Below are 20,314 nucleotides of genomic sequence, written 5' to 3'. Positions count from 1 at the left end.
AACCATGAATGACTCGAAGAAGCTAATATATACTCATACCTTCTTTGCTTTTTTTTCTTCTCATTAATCATGAACTTACGACTTATCAGTGAAGTGGATACAGGCTTTCCCAACTCGTTAACACATTCCTAAGGTTTCATATCAGATAGACGAGCACTGCCCACTTGATTATTGTGATATGATGTGACTACATTTATATTATTTCAAAGGAATTATGAAGCACGTTGAAAACTGCCGTGAAAGGAAAACCTCACCCACAAATTTCTGCAAAGACTAAGCTACAAATCTAATGCACATTGTGCGCATTTCATTTCATTTCATTCAAAGGAATTATGAAATCTATTGTCAATAAAAGGAGTTGTGGTGAAGGACTAGTTTGGCATTGTCAAACAATATTGAAGATTGTTGAATTAAAGTATCTAGGCTAATGTACCAGTATTTGGCATTATATTACAAAAAGAAACATAAAAAGAAAGCATGTTTATTAATATTTATAAAAATACATGCACTTTGTTAAATTGCTTTACCATATGACCTGAAAATAGATGTTTTTGGATGTAAAGTGTTAACATTTTCTATTTTCTTCATATTCTATTAAAGTTATCACTGAAACCATCAGTTTCTTTCGAATTAAGTACAGTATACATTTAGAGGTTCTATGAGACATCTTCATTCATTCATTCATTCATTCATTCATTCATTCATTCATTCATTCACTCCATTCATTCATTCACTCATTCATTCATTCATTTTCTGCACTGATAGTTTGGTGTCTGCAAAATATGTACAGTATTTCCCTTAGTTGTTAAGTTATCCACTATGTCTTGGGTTTTTTTAATTATCACTATTATTATTATTATTATTATTATTATTATTATTATTTATTCAATGCCTACCCACTTTACTTTACGTGATTGGGGTTCTGCATATAGTGGATGGATGGCAGGACTGTAGCCCATTTTCAAGTTGCACACCACTTCGGCAGGCCACGCTGTACATGATGTGTATTTGTTGAGAGTTATGTTGTGTACTAGGGTGAGGAAGTGTTCGTGTAGTGTAGTGTATGGAATGGGTGAAGATGAGGAAGGGAGAACAGTTATTGAGGAAGAAATGTTGTTTTCTGCGTACTCTATATTAATTATATATTAATTTATTATGCTAATTCATATAAATACATTAAAGACACACAAGTAATGACTCTATTTTTTTTTTCTTAGAGCAGTTATCGAGGATGAAATGTTGTTTTCTATGTACTCTTAACTCTTTCTTCGATATGCCTTTTCTTTTGTACAGTAACAGAAATTGCGTGTAGAGATTCAGCAGAAGATCACTAAAATGAAATTAAAGTATAAAAATAAATTATTGTTCTGAAGCTATATATATAAATTACATGAAAATATTTCTTATTTGCAGTTTTTACTAAACTAAAGTTAATGTTACATCTCCAAGACAAGATAGCATCACACTTCACACATGAGCCATTTTCGCAGTTGGGGAGAATAACATCAAGTTAAGGACACTGTCATTGTACAACTGATCGACCTTATGTTCACATGCTGAAGCAGAGGTGGACAAATTGTATGAATACAATAGCCTAATTATTCATGTCCTATCACAGCTTGCATCTTGCCTCTTCTGTTTCTATGATTGACACAACTCCTCTTCAGATCAGAATCCGCTTCTCTGTACATGGAATAATGTCACCCAGGACTCTCCTTGACTGGAAGGGAATTTGGAACTCAGCCTAGACATAGCTGAATAACACCTATCAGCTGTGCTGGAGAGAGACAATGTTTCCTCACTTCTGACGAGAAGTCTTGAGGACTACTTCTGTTCTCACACCACCTCCTTCTTCGTTTTGTGCACGTCTTCAGAAGGCAGCTTGTTCCAGGGCTGTTCATCAGCTGATCCAAACAGCATGTACAATGTCCACGTCGCCAGGTAGATGGCTGCTGACATGTAGAACACAATTGCCCATTGGCTGAGTGTTTGCTGCAATGTCAAAAACATCATGTTACCTATTATATCGCATAGAAATTTTAGAGGTACAAGGCTCGAAACGATTGTGCTAGTTTCATATCTAATTATTTATAAGTGCTATGTCATGATAGCTAGATTCTTTTTTATTTTGCGACCTACAAATTAGTGAGGACATATACAGAATTTGTTTGTCTGTTATGATGTCAACTTACTCTGCAGTACATGATCCTGACTCAGAAAGCTTTAGTAGACCACCATCTCTCTATGCCTATCACATTAGAAATTACATTATGGTAAGAGCAAATGAGTAAGCAAGTAATCTGAGGATATTATCTTTCTTTTAGCAGTTGACAAAGACGATGTAAAGAATACATAGACATCTGAAAAAAAAAAATCCCTGCCATTCATTTGCTACTTGTGACAAGTTCTACTACAGTAAGTACCAGGGTGATACATAAAGACAGAAATGTACAAAGAATTTATTCTCAAGGAAAGAAACTATTATGTTCATTTGATAAGGTGCTTATTGTTCCATAACGTTCATTTTTAACTCCCATCTGCTCCCAAGATTCCTCAGTTATTAGGAACTGAATGCTTCACTCGTCTTTATGCTGCCTAGGGTTGACAACTTTTTTTTTTTTTTAAGAAATTGCGGGAGATTAAGAAATCGACAAAATTTCACATAGAAAATTTATTCAGAGTTACTAAAAAGCAACTTTATTCTACACATCTACACATCTAGGCTTAAATTAAGAGTATTTTGAGGCAGATCTTGTCTCACGTAATAGTTGAAGTCAATTGTAGTTTGCAGCTTTGATTTGGTTAGATGTGTTGTACTCCTGTTTCCTACATGTGTCCAATTATTGTTTATGAGATAAAACATCTTTGTATGAGCATTGCTACTTGGTATGCTTAGAACAAAACTAGCCTGTTTTTTCAAAATAGTAATATTAAAATTGTTTGATTTTAAACAGGTGAGCACTAAAACCCATTTCCGGCATGCATTATCTTCCGAAAAAACTGTACATTTCAATGTATCTCTTAAACAACAAAATTCATAATATAAACAGTCACCATTCACTGCAAAATCACATGTTTAGTATAATGATTTTTGCATTGCAAAAATCAATCAGTCAATCTTCTTAATGTATCCAGCTGTTTGCTGACAACATAAAGTCCACTATAGTCCACTGTAGTCTATTCAGTTTTTGTTTTTCATGAGAAATGAGGGGTATTTTGATCGTTGTTCATTATAGATGTCTGTTGCTAGCAGCCAGAGTTAGGGTATAGTCAATATACTGTATACTGTAGGGCTGTGTCTTCTGCAACTGGTACTGATGATTTTAATTTACTTCTTTTGTGGTTTATGGATGGACAGTATAGAAGAATGTGTTCCAGACTTTCATCATGATTATTACACCACAGACAAGTAGGAGTATCATTGCAAAAATAAGGGAGAAAAATGCTCGAAGAAAAGAAAAATACGGGAGCGGGAGACTGTTAAAAATTAGGGGCAAATACGGGAGATCCCGGGAAATATGGGAGGGTTGGCAACTCTAGTGCTGCCACACACGAAGTGAAAATGGAGTTACCACATAGATCCTTCCTTCCGTGATAAATTATGTTGGACAGTAAACTTTAACCCACTGATAGCCCACGTTTCTTTTGTTCCATTCTGAAGCTCCCTTAATATATTTTACGTTAAACTAAACCGATTAGAATAATGATTGACAAACCCTGTTTGCGATTAAACGAGAGTTTCTAGGAGAATTAAAGTATAAATGTTTACATTACCTACTGAAAAGCTTTACTTCTGCGTTAGTTTTGCAGTTAGATTGAATGTTAGTAATTTGATCAATGGCATAAAACTAATACGGCTTTCCACATATACTATGAATTTCAAAACTAGAAAAAAAAAATCTGTCAGCTAACGTAGCACTTTAAGCAACACAAAAAAAGAGCCGAAGAAAGAGAGAGAGAGATTAGCATAAAAGAGAGAATAAACAACAACAAATTATAACTTATTTTAAAAGATACGCGGACATCAGCGGACTTGAATCACTACCTGATCCGATTAAAGGAATGCTCAGCGGAAAGTGTATGTCTGCGCCACAGCACATATACAACCTGCCCGGCATCAATCAGAACTAAGCAGTGAAATCGAAATGGCTATGAAACTGTTCGGAATGATTTGAATGGGGACTAAAATTCCAAGAGCAGTACCTACCTATGTACAGTAAACAAAGTACTATCAGGTCGGAATCAACTGTAGTGGGTGTACGAATATCAAGCATCTAACACAGTCACTATATAGGCTAACATGACACATCCGAAGGCTTTACTGGTCCATGTTTTTGATACCGGACATTCTGCATCATAACTCTAAAGTAAGGATTTGCGGAAAAAGTTGTATAGAACACTTTAGTTTTATTTTTACCTCTGCATTACACCCAAAAAGTTTGTACAGATATTTATGAATCACCGTGTGTATTCCAGTGAAATTCAATCTTCTTTGCTAGCATACCCTCAAAATATTTATTTATTTTATTCTTTTGCCTTCGCACTTTCAAACTGCATTGTAATTTTATGAGAAATAATAAAAAACAATGAAAATATGTGAACTGTAATAATTGAATAACTGCCCAAAACAAGATTGTAACCAGCAATTTACGAAATTCTTCAGAAATAGGGAAAAACACAATGTATTATACATCAGTTACTTTTAATTTTCTACAGCAAGATTGACAATGAGATGTGTGTGCTGATTTTAATACAAGTACAAACAATACCCACAGCACAACATTAACAGCCTGGATCCACGAAAAAGTCAACGTGTAAGAAATGAGGGTTACAACCTTGTTCTGGGCCACTATTCAATTATCAACAAATGTAACACCTAAAATATGGTAGCATTTTTACGTATGTAGTTGGTGAGTAAATGGGATGCGTAACTCTTGAGGCAACCCCACGTACCCCTGGGAGGTACACATACCATAGATTGAATAGCACTACTATATTCCCCTAACACAGAGTTGTGTCGTAAACTATGAAACAGGACTTTACTTTCGTTCAGATGTGGTTAATGCATTGGAAGGGTTTTATTGTCCTTGAAATCTGTCACTCTCGTTGTGGTTTGAATGTACGAATCTCGGATCTCATGGTAAGCATAACACAAAGGATTACTAGAGTTGTAACATTTTTTTAGTCATTTTCGTGTAAGAGGATCCTTTGATACAGACCTTGCCATTAATGAGGATGCCCGTGATGGAGGGAGACACGATTCCCATGGAGTTGAGCATAGTGTAAGTTATGCCAGCAGTTGTACCAGCGAAGTTGTTGCCGAGGTCCACGTGGCTGATGAAGCTGCCACCTTGGTAGACGCCTATGAAGGCCATGGCTGCAACTAGCAGGACCATGATGACTGTGGAGTTGCAGCCCATGAACGGGATGGTCACAAGGCAGGCAGCAGAGCCCACAGCACCTGCAATACGAGCGACCATCCTTGTACCTTGATTATAAAAGCTGAAAGGAATCCTTTTTACACTCCATAAAGGTGTACGAGGAGCATGAAGGTAGAGGTCCTGCTTCCATGACCTCGGCACTAGAATGAGATGGTGTGTGCAGCATCATGTTTTGACAATCTTTACCCATGGACTCAATTTTATAGGAGGCTGAGTAGACCCCAGGGCCATTCTGGAAGTTTGGTAACGATAAAAACTCTGCACCACCCAGAATTGAACCCGAGACCATCCATTTCATAGCCAGTTGCTCTACCAAGTGAGCTGTCTGGCTACATTTACTTTTCATAGATATAATTCGGAAAATTAATATCTTATTTATTTATTTTTATTTATTTATTTAACCTGATAGAGATAAGGCCATCAGGCCATCTTGTGTCAAAATGCCATATATATTTTTTTCTTTTTCGTTCTCGTGACTTTTCACGGACTGTGATGTCATATACGATGAAAGAGTAATGGAACAGAGAAAAATTCTCTCCGGCGCCGGGATTTGAACCCGGGTTTTCAGCTCTACGTGCTGATGCTTTATCCACTAAGCCACACTGGATACCCACCCCGGCGCCGGACAGAATCATCTCAGATTAAGTTCCAACTCTTGGGTTCCCTCTAGTGGCCTAGTGGCTGCCCTCTGCACTACGTCATAGATGTCTATGAACGTAGGACTGAAGTCCACACATGTGCTGAGGTGCACTCATTATGAGTGACTAGTTGGCTGGGATCCGATGGAATAAGCGCCGTCTTAAATCACGAAGTGATATCACTAGTCACTCATAACGAGTGCACCTTAGCACATGTGTGGACTTCAGTCCTACGTTCATAGACATCTATGACGTAGTGCAGAGGGCGGCCACTAGAGGGAACCCAAGAGTTGGAACTTAATCTGAGACGATTCTGTCCGGCGCCGGGGTGGGTATCCGGTGTGGCTTAGTGGATAAAGCATCAGCATGTAGAGCTGAAAACCCGGGTTCAAATCCCAGCGCCGGAGAGAATTTTTCTCCGTTCCATTACTCTTTCATTGTATGATGACGCAGAATATCTGCATGGAAATATCATATGTACTTCGGTACATTAAACAATATATATGTGATGTCATATGTTTCGATAAATTATGTCTGGTTGCTGACCACGAACCATGTTCTGTTTTACTGACGAATCCATCAAGGCATGATACCTACTACATAAACCAATAGTAATAGCCACATTTTTGTACTGTACTTTGGATTTAAAGATACATCAAAGACCAAAGTACTACATTCACAGATTGCGAAGCTCGTTTTCAGAAGAAAATATAAATTAATCCCCAAGACAGCTAAACAGAAACTGGCGATATTGATCACTAAAGGTGGAACGAAAGAAGTGAATTTTTGAGAAAATACTCTGAACTTCTATGATCAGTGCATTTTATATCTCGAGCTACGGGAGGAAAGTTTGGAGGAAGCTAAGCAATTTTCTGATTATGAATTACAGTACACTGCAGCACTATCGAGAAATTGGCTGAGTTGATAAATTCACTCATATCTAATCCTAATCCTCATACTACCATCAGCGTTGATAAACTTTTTGATGAGGTCGTGCTCGTCAATTTTGTGCTTAAAAAGTCAAGGAAATTGTGGAGAAGGAGGAAGGAAAAGATGCAGACTCGAATACAGAACTGAAAGATGTAACTCTTTACCTTGAAGTTTTCAAAGAATTGAAAGAAGTGAAGCGAAATGTAACAATTTTGAGAATATTTTGGAATTTGTGCAGGATACTGTCTCCCAGTAACTTCTGCGTCTGTGGAGAGAGTGTTTTCTTTCATGGAAATCATTTGGATATGGAAGAAATGAGGTAAAAGTACTGGTTCAGCAAAAGTAAATTCAGAGTTTTCTTGCGTGGATTTCTATCAAAGGAAACAATTATTTTCTAAAGCAAGTACATTCTTCCCAGAAGTATGAGAGTGATGATGAATGACTAAATTGGTACTATGTGTATTTAAATCACTCAGACTAGCCTATCTGGTAGTACAGTAACGTCCACACCTGTGGAGTAACGGTTGGCATGTCTGGCCGCGAAACCAGGTGGCCCAGGTTCGATTCCTGGTCGGGGCAAGTTACCTGGTTTTCCCTCAACCCATTACAAGCAAATGCTGGGTAACTATCGGTGCTGGACCCCAGACTCATTTCACTGGCATTATCACCATCTCATTCAGACGCTAAATAACCTAAGCTGTTGATAAAGCATCGTAAAATAACTTACTAAAAAAAAAGTACAGTAACTGTCAGGATATTAATGTTGTGAGAGTAAAATTATGACAATATTCTATTCAATTTCGATATTAATTTTTTATGTAGGGTATTGAAAAATTTAATTGATAGTATTCTAATACAAATCATATTCTCATTTTTGGAAAAACAAAAATGTTCGGATTTTTGGGTGCAGAATTATGGCAACCCTAGTGACAGCAGATGATGGTGCGGTGACAGTGGCGGTGGTGGTGGTGACTTTTTCGCATCAGTAGAAGCATGGAAGAATGAAAATACTCACAACTAACCAAAGCGTTTAGAGAAAACCTACATTGCAGAAAAGTAAAGAACTAATATAATTATTGTACATAGTGCACCACTGTACTCTTAGGGTGCTATTCATAGACATTTCGCTAGCCTGCGCTACGAGCATGCTAAACTAGCCCCGGCTATCGACTGATTACTTGTACAGGATTCATATCATATCATATCATATTGCTAACACTGGTTTATGAATACAAAAAACAGTTCGCTGATCATCCATCGGAAGCCCGTGCTAAGAATGTCTATGAATATGGCCCTTAAAGTCTTATCTTAATACTTACTGATGCCGTTGAATATGCGGTAAGCTGTTATTTTGGAGATGTAGCCATTCGTACGCAGCCATTGAGATAAGTAGCCAAACACTATATGTGACAGAGTGGTGAAAATGTAAGGCAAGGCTGACAAAACACCACTCTGTGAACAGAAAATAAGTGATATATACTGTACATAGTAGTTCCACAGATAGTTGTAGAATAATATAGAAGTCAGTATTAATCAAGTCAACCTACAGCTTGCAAATCGAAGTGGAGAATGTTGCTGAGATATGTTGGCAATTCTGACAACATTGTGTATGCAATCCAGCAGTATCCGACACCCATGACAATGTGAATCCACAGCGGAACACATGTGAGGATGGCAACCCATGGCACTGGAGCTGATGCCTAACAACAAAGATATTCGTATAGAGTGCTAACTTCACGTCTAACTTTTTGTCTGAGTATAATATTAATTCTTTAATTATTTTTTATATCTCAAAAGCCCATCTGCAGTCTGCCACAAGACATTGGCTTATTATGTAGATTGTCTTCTTTACTATCTCATGGTATTGTACCGTATGTCTGCAGTTTTAATCAAAATATGGTCCACATTATATTATATCTTCGGAATATGTATGATAAGAACTTTCTTGTGTTAAATATTAACGTACCTTGTTAACATGTTTCGACCTATTTTCGGTCATCTTCGGAACTGTTAACAAGGTACGTTAATATTTAACACAAGAAAGTTCTTATCATACATATTCCGAAGTGATACAGTGTTAAAAGTTGTGTAATCAAGATGTATATTATATCTTTTACATATTAAGTAGAAACTGGTACTTAGTCAGTAACTTTGCATAGAGAACTCCTCATTAAGGCATAAAAACCTTTTTTGTGTCAAATCTGCTTAATTTCTTAAGAAATTCATGCTTAAAAGTTTTATTGGCCCTTAAAAATCCATTACACTTGAATCAATGAGCCTCGAATTTTAAATTACATGTTCTATGATACTCCTAATTTACAAAAATGAAATATGAAAGTAGCCCAGCAAGAGATTTCTTAAGGTGCTTTGTCACCATTTGTATGGAATGACTAGTGGAATTCATGATAAACTTCGGGAATCGAATCTTGGACTTCCAAAACACTAACTGTGCTATCCATTCTACTTGATCATTTGTTTTATCTGTTGAGATAATATATCAGTGCCAACCTTCTTAGTTGTCTCGCCATTTGAGCTGAGTATGTAGTTTTTTTCTTCGTCTGAGATTCGAGGGTGTTCCTCTGGTGTGTCGTACATAAGTAAGAACCATGGCACAATGAAACAAATTGAAATTCCTCCAAAAATGTAGAATGGTAGTGGCCACCCTCCAGCTTCTGCCAGAATCCCAGAGAGCACCATTGAAATGATCGTACCAACAGAGTTACCTATAACAAACCCAGTGAATAAGGTTAAACTTAAAAGAACTTTATCTGTTTATTTTTTTTTTCTTTATACACTGTTGAAATGCTTGCATTCAGAGCATACTGAGAGAGTAGTGTGTGCAAATATCTCATTTACCTGACAACAAAAGACTTCCAATAAATGATCTCTCTTCTACAGTGAACCATTTGGACAAGACGTTACTCGATGATGGAATGACCACACCCTAAAAAATGAAAAGTGATTATCTTGTGTTATCTTTAAAATATTTCTTCATTCATTTCTGCATATTTATACTGTTAGTGATTTATTGTGAGAAGGTTTCAGTTTGGTGGAATAGCCTAATTGGTAGCAAATATTTTTTTATTAACTGAATGAGCTTATATACCAGTAATTTAGAAAATACAGTACTTTAAGATATTAATTAGCAGTGCCGTAGCATCAATGGAAGTTAACAAGCTCAGCTGCCCCAGTGAATAACTTCATAGTAAATGTGAAGTTTATGAACCAAATTATTTATTGATTTTAATGCAATTTATATTTACACATTAAATGTGATGCGACAGTCTGGATGATTTGTGATACAGTAAAGATGAAGCCTCTGCACACTCTAGCTTCCAATCCCTTCCCCTGCATTACCCGTAGACTGGTTTCTTCTGAGTAATCCACTCCCACGCCCCCTGCTGATTTTCCATCAGTTTCTAACTAAATTACCCTGGTTGCAAGACTCACGAGAAGCTAGCTTTAAAATTGAAAATAGTTTAGTTTGCGAGTTATCACTTTCAGCAGAAGTGCAAGTGTGTACTGTCGCTGAGAGAATAAAAAATTAGTGAAATAACAGTTCTTCAGTTCCTGGCACTAATTTCCTTGAATTTTTTAGGACTGTTCAATTATTAAGACTGATTTATGAAGAAAAGTGTGATCCCAGGCAGAGATCCATTGCTTAAAGTGATATAGGCCACTGAATAATTTCAAAGAAAAAATTGTTCTGGGGCCAGGTATCGATCCTGGGACCTTTGGCTGAGCGCGCCAACGCTCTACCGATTGAGCTACCCAGAACTTCTCCCAATACCATCTCAATTTTTCCCTTTATATCCACATACTTTGACTGGGCTGACACAGAGTTTGTGTGCACTCAAATGGATTTCTGGCATCTTGTCAGCCACTCGAGGTATGTGGTTATAAAGGAAAAAATTGAGATGGTGTCGGGTGGAGTTCCTAGGTAGCTTAGTCGGTAGAGCATTGGCGTACTCAGTCAAAGATTCCGGTATTGATACCGGCCTCAGAACAATTTTTCTCTTGAAATTATTCATGTCTGCTTCATAGGGAGCTTTACTGAAAGCTAGATTTGCATGATATAGGCCACTGTCTCTACAGAAACAGAATGCATGTGATTGGGAGTTGCGAAATTTACTGAAGCATAAATTACCCTATAGTGATGGCAAGTTTTCTTCAAGAAGTCATTACCATGAAGCAGATCGCGTTTTCTTTAACAAATGGCAGTTTTGTGAAGAGCAAATTGAGTAAAATGTACTATACTTTTTATGTAGGAATATGAAAATATACATGAAAATATATTTTCAAATTATTACTTTTGCATATGTTTCATGTTGCATGTGGCCACATACTTACAAATGGCTTCTAAGGAACCAGAGGTTCATTCCTGCCCTCACATAACCTGGCATCGGTTCTTGTTCTGAACAAGATTAATCTAGTCCCTAGCATCACATACCACCCCCATGAAATCCATTTTAATATCATCCTCCTATCTACGTCTCGGCCTCCCTACATGCAGTACTAATGTATGAAGATAAAATCTTTACATATTATCAATATCGAAAACTATGAAAAGTTAGTAGTATACCAGTACTGTAACATGTCTCAGTGACACCAACAGTGGAACTTTGTGGTGAACGTATTGTTGTTTTGTGTTTGGTCTTACCGAAGCAGCTCCAACCAGCACTCTGGTGGCAATGAAGGCCGCGACATGCAATCTGGCTGCCAGAGGACTCAGCAGTGTGAACAGCCCTGCAAGGAACACTCCTGGACCGATCACGACTTTGGAGCCCAGAATCTCACTCAACCTGCCTCCCAATAGCTGTGTTGCCACGTAGCCATAGTAGTAAGCTGACAGCGTGTAGCCCTGAGTTTCTTCATCCCATTCGAACTCTCCTTCCTAGAGATTCATGTGAGATACATTAAATTCGTTATGTTCAGTAGTGGCAAAAAAAACCGGACCGACTCTTGCAGCTGATTTCAGACCTTGTTCACTCCAGAGCACGATAGACTGATAACTAAGACTTTCATGGTTCGATTCCTGCCTGGGAAGGAAACATTTTTTTGTTCGTTATTCAAATTTATTCCCAATACTTTTCGATTGCAGCAATATTTTACTACTTAATTAACTTATTATTCCCACAACATGAATTTTACCAGCAATCGAAAAGTATTGAGAATAAATTTGAATAACGAACAAAAAAAAGTTTCCTTCTCAGGCAGGATTCGAACCACGAAAGTCTTAGTTACCAGTCCATCGTGCTCTGGAGTGAACAAGGCTCTGAAATCAGCTACAGTCCTTTTTTTTTGCCACTACTATACTTTATTCCGTAATGTTACTTGGCACATATAGCTCATAATCTGAGTTTAAACTACATTTAAACCTCAACAATCAAGAATTTTCATAACTTATAATAGATGGTAGTTGTTGTTGTAGTAGTAGTACTAGTAATATTAATAATAGTGGTGGTGTTGGGGTTGGGGTAGTGAGAGTGGAAGTGATGATGGTGGTATTGGCAGTGGTGGTGATGATGATAGTGGTAGTGATGATGGTGGTGGTGGTGGTGGTGGTGGTGGTGGTGGTGGTGGTGGCAGTGGTGGTGGACTTAGCAGCATTTACTACACATTTCTTGCCCATGTCAGAATTCAACACTAGAGGCAGCACTGTGTGCCCAAATTATGATTTAATTCGCTCATAGCATGTACCACCATTCACGTGTAATTCATTCATCTATCCTTGCACCCTCATCAGATCATGGTACACAATCTACCATTGCTCCATATTTATAGTGCATCTTCCCAGTATTGATACTGAATAGTGTTGCCAATTAAAATATATTATTAAGACAATTTTACTTGTATAAACACCTTTTATTCTTGTAATCTTCATCTTACGATGTTTGGGTGACGTATATACGTCCGTTAATGTGACATATTAATGAATTAAATACTATTGAGGTTGTGAAATTTTTCTTTCATACCATGGCATGATTGTGACTATAATAGTATTTAATTCACCTTTTATTCTGCTGAATTTCATACGATACTCAACATTGTAAATAATAATTATTTGTACATGCAGTTAAACAATACGTTTGCAAACTTACATCAACTTCTGATGTGTCTGCGTCATCTGGAACAGGACAGACATCCTGCTCTTCTTCGTGTCTTGGTATCATTGTTATGACATCATTCAAGTTCTGAGGTTCCGATGTGTTCTTGGGGGCAGAGCAGACCATTGCCACAATGACAACAGAGAGATCCACTTTCATCGTATACTGCATCATGATGCCAAAGAAGCACATTGCTGCCACCACATAACGAGTTGGAATAAAGTTGAATATCCCCCCTGCACGACCTGCATAAAAGACGCACACACAGATGTGTTTTGTGTCAATCAGCGTACATTGTGCAAGACACTCGGTAACAGGACAGTGAGAATGGTATTTCAACACATGCTTCTTCTGCTGTGCATAATATGCGTTGCTTTATAAAAATTAAACAATTACTGAAATAAACTCACAGTATAGCAACTTATTTGGTGAGTGACATTATTCTTTATAAATGGTGATGATGATGATGATGATGATGATGATGATGATGATGATGATGATAATTTATTTATTTAATCCACTCAACAATATAATTACAGAGTAGAGAAAAAAATAACAGTAGTACCGGTAATACATATAATAATGGTAATTTAAACTTACAATCCAATACTACTCAACAAATGATTACATGTAAATCTCGGTAAACAAAAACAAAAGTATTTACAGCATGAAGAAAACTTAGATTATACAGTATTAAAGTAATAAAGCCAGTGATGAAATGCAAATAACTAGTCACAGATTAGTAACAATAATACAATAACTGATGAGAGACTAGACCTACTTACGTTAAGTCAGAATTAGGAGTGAGTTAGTAATGATAATTGATTTGAAATCATTTAAGAAAGAAGACCAAAAATACAATATGCAAACCAGTTAAGAACTATTTATTAGCAAAATACTTATGGAGTGTTTTGAACGCTACCGGTATTTGTTTCTTTCAAGAGTATGTCTATCCTGAAAGATGTCAATATTGCTCAGTTTATTATAGAAGGAATAATAATAATAATAATAATAATAATAATAATAATAATAATAATAATAATAATAATAATAATATAGTAACAATGATGACAATCATAATTAATATCATCAATAATAAACATTTTGTATGGGAGATAGCCTATCTAAACTATATGATAAATTTATTTTAAATGCTCAATCAATATGATTTATCTATTTGCAAATTTTATTAATTGCTATTACATCTCAAATAGATATAAACGTTTTGCCTGTTCAGCATGATCAGATTTTAAAAATTTACGAAATCTAATCTCGTCAATTTTTAATGATGATGCCGAACAGGCGAAAACGTTCATATCTATTTGAGATGTAATAGCAAATAATAAAATTTGCAAATAGATAAATCATATTGATTGAGCATTTAAAATAAATTTATCATATTGAATAGATTTATCTGAAAACCAAAATGAATTGTAAAAAACTACTTAAACTAGTTATGTCAGGCCTCACTGAGGATTTCAGTCACCGGATCCTACTGTTTGTGATCTGTGTACTGTAGGGCCTAGTGGGAACTCTTATTGTGAGAGGGCTAGTTTAACACTAAGCAATGTTTTGTAACTATTCTGCATTTTGTAATGTTTCAGATGCTAGCTTTTTTAACCATTTAGCGAATTGTTAACTTAATTGTTTTCTATGTTTCAAGTTGAGTGAATACAAATAAATAGCACAAAAATAAACTTTACCGATAATTTTATAATAGAGGTCTTATCCCTCCCATAAGAATGTCACATCAACTGTAACTTATAGGCTGTAGCATATTGTAGAGGAGAAGGTGGTATTGTGGTACCTTGCTTTGTTTCCAGTTATTTTAACAGATTTCTTATTTGTTAAATTAAAAAATGACAAATCACTATATAGGCAAGGTACCTCTGCATCATATACTTTCGTTTAAAGTAACTGTTATTAGTTGTTATTTCAAAATTTCAGTTATAGTAAAACATATGAAAATATACTCTAGGTCAAAAGTGTTGGTAATATGGCATTCTAGTTTTTAAATTTAAATTAGTGCACAGGAAAGTAAATTGAACACTGGGAAGGCAAAACTGAAGGAAGAAAGTTGTATATTTTGTATAGTTTCTCAATATACAGGACTATTTCAAACTACATTTTGACATAAGAAACAGCTTTCAGAAGAATAACGATTTAAGTACCATCCAGTTTAAGTAAACTTTGACATAGGTCTGATCACAAGTATAATTTGTTTCATCACATCGAATACAGTGATTCACATAGTTTATTCTACATCATAGGAGTCTTATGCAATCAGTTTTATAAAAAATGTACAGTAGTGACAAAAAAAAAAAGGACCGACCCTTATAGCTGATTTCAGAATCTTCTTCACTCCAGAGCACGATAAACTGGTAACTAAGACTTCCGTGGTTCGAATCCTGCCTGGGAAGGAAATTTTTTTTGTTCCTTATTCAAATTTATTCCCAATACTTTTCGATTGCAGCGATATTTTATTACTTAATTAACTTATTATTCCCAGAACATGAATTTTACCAGCAATCGAAAAGTATTGGGAATAAATTTGAATAAGGAACAAAAAAAAAGTTTCCTTCCCAGGCAGGATTCGAACCACGAAAGTCTTAGTTATCAGTCTGTCGTATTCTGGAGTGAACAAGACTTTGAAATCAGCTACAAGGGTCGGTCCGGTTTTTTTTTTGCCACTACTGTATACGTCAAGGATAGTATGCAATATTGCCAGAGCGCATTGCATCTCATAAATAGTTTAACATCAGGAGGACCAAACCCGTCACTTTGGCGGGCGCGAGTTTTCTTTACAAATATTTAACACTTTTCAATAAAAATATTTGTTTTAAACTGTTTATATATTTTTATGGGATATGCATTATTTGTTTTACAGAATATGAGATTCCTTAAAACTTAAAACCTATGAAGTTCTACTTTAAACAATTTAAGATGACTAATTAACTTCATAACTTCTTTACTGTGTTAACATTAGGAAATTACCTGATTGACTAGTTTCGAAGCGATATTCTTATTGTCCAAAGCCTAGATCAGATGAAAAATTAACTTTCATAAACAATAAGGGAAATATCAACTGAAAACACATCCGAATAGGAAACCTTTAATGCCTGTTTATTCAAAGTCATCGGCCGCATCGTAACACTTTACTCAGCACTTGCTAAGCATAGTTCACAGACATACTTGAAGCACTTTGGACACAGGTGTTTGCTTCTAAAATCGTAAAACACACTATGTAAAAAATACTTATAGGCAGAGCTCATCAGCACAACTGGCAGCATGGTAGTCAGATTAGAATAATTTTAAAGAACTTCCATGTAATATAAACACACTGGAGAACCAGTTATAAATTGTATCAGGTATTAATATGTAGGCTAACAATACAAACAGAAACCGAATCAAATATTAATGTATATGATGGAGACAGTTACCTGCAGGTTTCTTGAGAATATTTTGCCCAGACATGTTGTCAGTAAACCATGAATGACTTGAATCAGTTTATGCAGGAAGCTATTATATACCCTTACCTTCTTTCGCTTTCTTTTCTTGTCTCATTAGTCATGAACTTATGACTTATCAGTGAAGTGGATGCAGATTTTCCCAACTCGTTGACACATTCCTCAGGTTTCATATCAGATAGACAGGCACTGACCACTTGGTTATTGTGATATGATGTGACTACATTTATATTATTTTAATGGAATTATGAACTGATTGTGAAATTTACCTACCGGTACTTTCAATAAGAGAGCTGTGGCGAAGGAATTAAAGTAATGTATCAGTATTTAGTTCTGTATTACGAATAGAAACGGAAAAAGAAAGCATGTTTATTTATATTTATTTAAATACTTGCACTTTGTTAAATTGCTTTATCATAAGACTTGAAAATAGATGTTTTGTGGTTATGAGGTGTTAACATTTTATATTTCTTCATATCCTATTAAAGTTATCACTGAAACCATCATTTCCTTTTCAAATTAAATATACATTTAGAGGTTCTTTGAGACATCTTCATTCATTCATTCATTCATTCATTCATTCATTCATTCATTCATTCATTCATTCATTCATTCATTCATTCATTCATTCATTCATTCATTCATTCATTCATTCATTCATTCTCTGCACTGATAGTTCGGTGTCTCCAAATATTTCCCTGAGTTATTATGGTGTCCACTATGTCTCAGATTTTATTATTCATTCATTCATAGTTTTCTGCCTAAGGGCAGATCTTTCACTGCAAACCCAGCATTCTCCAATCTTTCCTATTTTCTGCCTTTCTCTTTATCTCCGCATATGATCCATATATCTTAATGTCTATCATCTGATATCTCCAGCTTCGAACTCTTCTCCTGTTCACCAGTCCTTCAGTGCATCCTTCAGTAGGCAGTATCTACTCAGCCAGTGACCCAGCCAATTCCTTTTTCTCTTCCTGATCAGTTTCAGCATCATTCTTTCTTCACCCACTCTTTCCAACATACCTTCATTTCTTATTCTGTCTGTCCCATTTCACATGCTCCATTCTGCTTCATATCCACATTTCAAATGCTTCTAGCCGCTTCTCTTCACTGTTTTATTATTATTATTATTATTATTATTATTATTATTATTATTATTATTATTATTATTATTATTATTTAGGCCTACTATTTCCAGGGAGTATGAATGTATCTTCCTAGATTTTGTGATGCCGCGTTTATTCTTGTAACAGCAGAACCTGTAAATAGCTCTTGTACAAGTAGAAACTTGTAGAGATAGGTTTTAATTACAGTTTTATAAAATCTGAATCTGGCTTCAAAATATGCAGTGCTATGGAAAGTTGACGTACATAGGATTTAGTTTGCATGAGTTTTCTCTGTTTGAATTCAATCAATTGTTTTCCAATTTTCTGTAAACATTTCTAGATATACCGTATTAACTTATACAGTAGAGTCGTATTAAGTTACCGGTACTGTGTTAGATAATGCTGTTTACACTCTCTCTTATATCATCTTTGACATAGCTTGAGATCCATTGAAGCATATTTGCTTCTAGAACTAAGAGTTCTTTCCCTCCGTTTTATCCTTCCCCGCTCAAGTAAAGCAACTTCGATCATTCTTCTTCCATCCCTGCATACCACTAGAACTTATTGAAAGTTAGGAAGTGAGATCCATTACTGTTCATCTAAGAAATAAAGATACCCAGTGAGGGTTTTCAGTGGATTGAGAGGGCAGAGTCTGTGTGGCAGACATGTTGTAGAAAGCGATAGAGAGGGAAGAAATTCAAGTCATGGGAAATTGTACTTTAAAAGTGACGGTACTGCCAAAGAGCTCACAGTGGAAGATATGCTGCTCTTACAGTGATAGTAAACATTTGCTCATTTCTCAGAAGATATTAATTTTAGGATCCATGTTTGTAGAACTTTTATTTCTCGTTTTGATGCATACCGGTACTATCTTCTCTCTAAATAGTGGAATTTATTTTCAGAACATTATTTATATTATAACCTGTTTATAACACTTTAAAGTCCACACCTGTGGAGTAACGGTCAGCGCGTCTGGCCGCGAAACCAGGTGGCCCGGGTTCGAATCTGGGTTGGGGCAAGTTACCTGGTTGAGGTTTTTTCCGGGGTTTTCCCTCAACCCAATACGAGCAAATGCTGGGTAACTTTCGGTGCTGGACCCCGGATTCATTTCACCGGCATTATTACCTTCATTTCATTCAGATGCTAAATAACCTAGATGTTGATACAGCGTCGTAAAATAACCCAATTAAAAAAAACACTTTAAAGCCACCAGTGTAGCTCAGTCAAATAAGGCACTTGTCTGCCAGTCTGAAGTTGCGCTCGAGCACAAATTCGATTCCTCCTTGGGCTGATTACCTGGTTGGGTTTTTTCTGAGGTTTTCCCCAACCATAAAGTGAATGTCAGGTAATCTATGGCGAAATACCATCTCGTTATCACTGATCTCATCGATGCTAAATAACCTAACAGTTGATATATACAGATGTTAAATAACCAACTAAACAAAAAAACACTTTAAAGTCTTTTATATGAAAGATGCCGAAGTTATCCAGATATAAATGGGGCTAATGGGTGACATCTGTCTGTTCAATTCTTACCATATGTAACATTGATGTGACTATATGTCGTGGATGTATTAATTTTTATAGCTTTGAGTTCAGTTATGTGATAGTCTTCAAAAGACAAGATAAGAAGGTACATATTTCGAAGCTATTAGTCTGTTAGTAGTATAGTAGAGTATAATGTTAATAAAATAATAATAATATCATACAGATGTTATGAAAAACATGATGGGACAAGCAGCACAAATGCTGCAGTATAGACAGTGATAAAAAATGTTGTTGTTGTTGTTTTCTAATGCCAGGCGTTTGACAATAAAGTCATTTGACCTCTTGCACTCCAATATTTTTCAAAGATATTATCATGACCAGCCACTGAAGCACAGATTTTGAGGTGTTCCGAATCCATTTCTTGGTTTGAGTTGCACAATGGGCAGTTAGGGGACTGATATATTCCAATTCTATGCAGTGTTTGACCAAACAATCATGGCCTGTTGCCAATCTAAATGCAGCTACAGACGATTTTCGTGGTAAATCGGGAATTAACTGTGGATTTTGATGCAGAGAGTTCCATTTTTTCCCTTGGGATTGAGTTATCAAATTTTGTTTGTTGAAGTCTAAGTATGTAGATTTAACAAATCTCTTCACAGAGTAATACTGTACGTAGATTTAGTAACAGGTCTATAAGTAGCAGTGCTGCCCTTCTTTGCTAAAGCAAAAAAAAAAAAAAAAAAAAAAAAGTTGAATGCTAGATATGTCGTGAGTAGGCAAAGCATGAAAATAGCCAAAATTGTTTCCCTTTTTTTAAATGCGTGAAAAACATGTGACACTGGAATGAAATGTAAACTGGTACTGGTATCGGTATAAAATAACATACAGGTCTACTCGTTCCGTAAAAATTTACTAAATGCATATGAGATTAGTTATGATATGTCTCCAGTTTAGTGTAGGTATGGAAATTTTCTTCTCTTTTGAAAAAGTAGAATTATGTGAACTCGGATAACCCTCTTAAAATAAAATTTGGTACGGCACAATGGAACAACAGTATTACATAATCTGTTAATTAGGACTTAATTCGGAAATAACCTTAACCTATCGTACTTTCTCAATTGTGGAGAAGTCAGTGCT

The 20,314-nt window shown here is 35.9% G+C and overlaps 1 protein-coding gene across 2 annotated transcripts; it reads right to left on the bottom strand.

Moving 5' to 3' along the window:
• Window positions 1–1,197: 1,197 nt before the first annotated feature.
• Window positions 1,198–16,605, bottom strand: LOC138695991 (putative inorganic phosphate cotransporter). Of its 2 annotated transcripts, XM_069820442.1 has the most exons (9): window positions 16,557–16,605; window positions 13,111–13,361; window positions 11,670–11,903; window positions 9,866–9,953; window positions 9,518–9,732; window positions 8,557–8,709; window positions 8,329–8,461; window positions 5,220–5,461; window positions 1,198–1,992 (listed from the first exon to the last, which is right to left on the bottom strand). In XM_069820442.1, the coding sequence occupies exons 1-9, from the start codon at window positions 16,588–16,590 to the stop codon at window positions 1,837–1,839; spliced, it is 1,506 nt and encodes a 501-aa protein (XP_069676543.1). In that variant the 5' UTR covers window positions 16,591–16,605; the 3' UTR covers window positions 1,198–1,836. The 2 variants fall into 2 exon arrangements, with proteins under 2 accessions (XP_069676543.1, XP_069676544.1); XM_069820443.1 differs by lacking the exons at window positions 9,518–9,732; window positions 9,866–9,953.
• Window positions 16,606–20,314: the final 3,709 nt, after the last annotated feature.

This window comes from Periplaneta americana, chromosome 3 (genome assembly GCF_040183065.1).
Source record: "Periplaneta americana isolate PAMFEO1 chromosome 3, P.americana_PAMFEO1_priV1, whole genome shotgun sequence".
In the NCBI taxonomy this organism is placed as follows: Eukaryota; Metazoa; Arthropoda; class Insecta; order Blattodea; family Blattidae; genus Periplaneta; species Periplaneta americana.
This window is presented reverse-complemented; position numbering and strand designations above follow the sequence as displayed.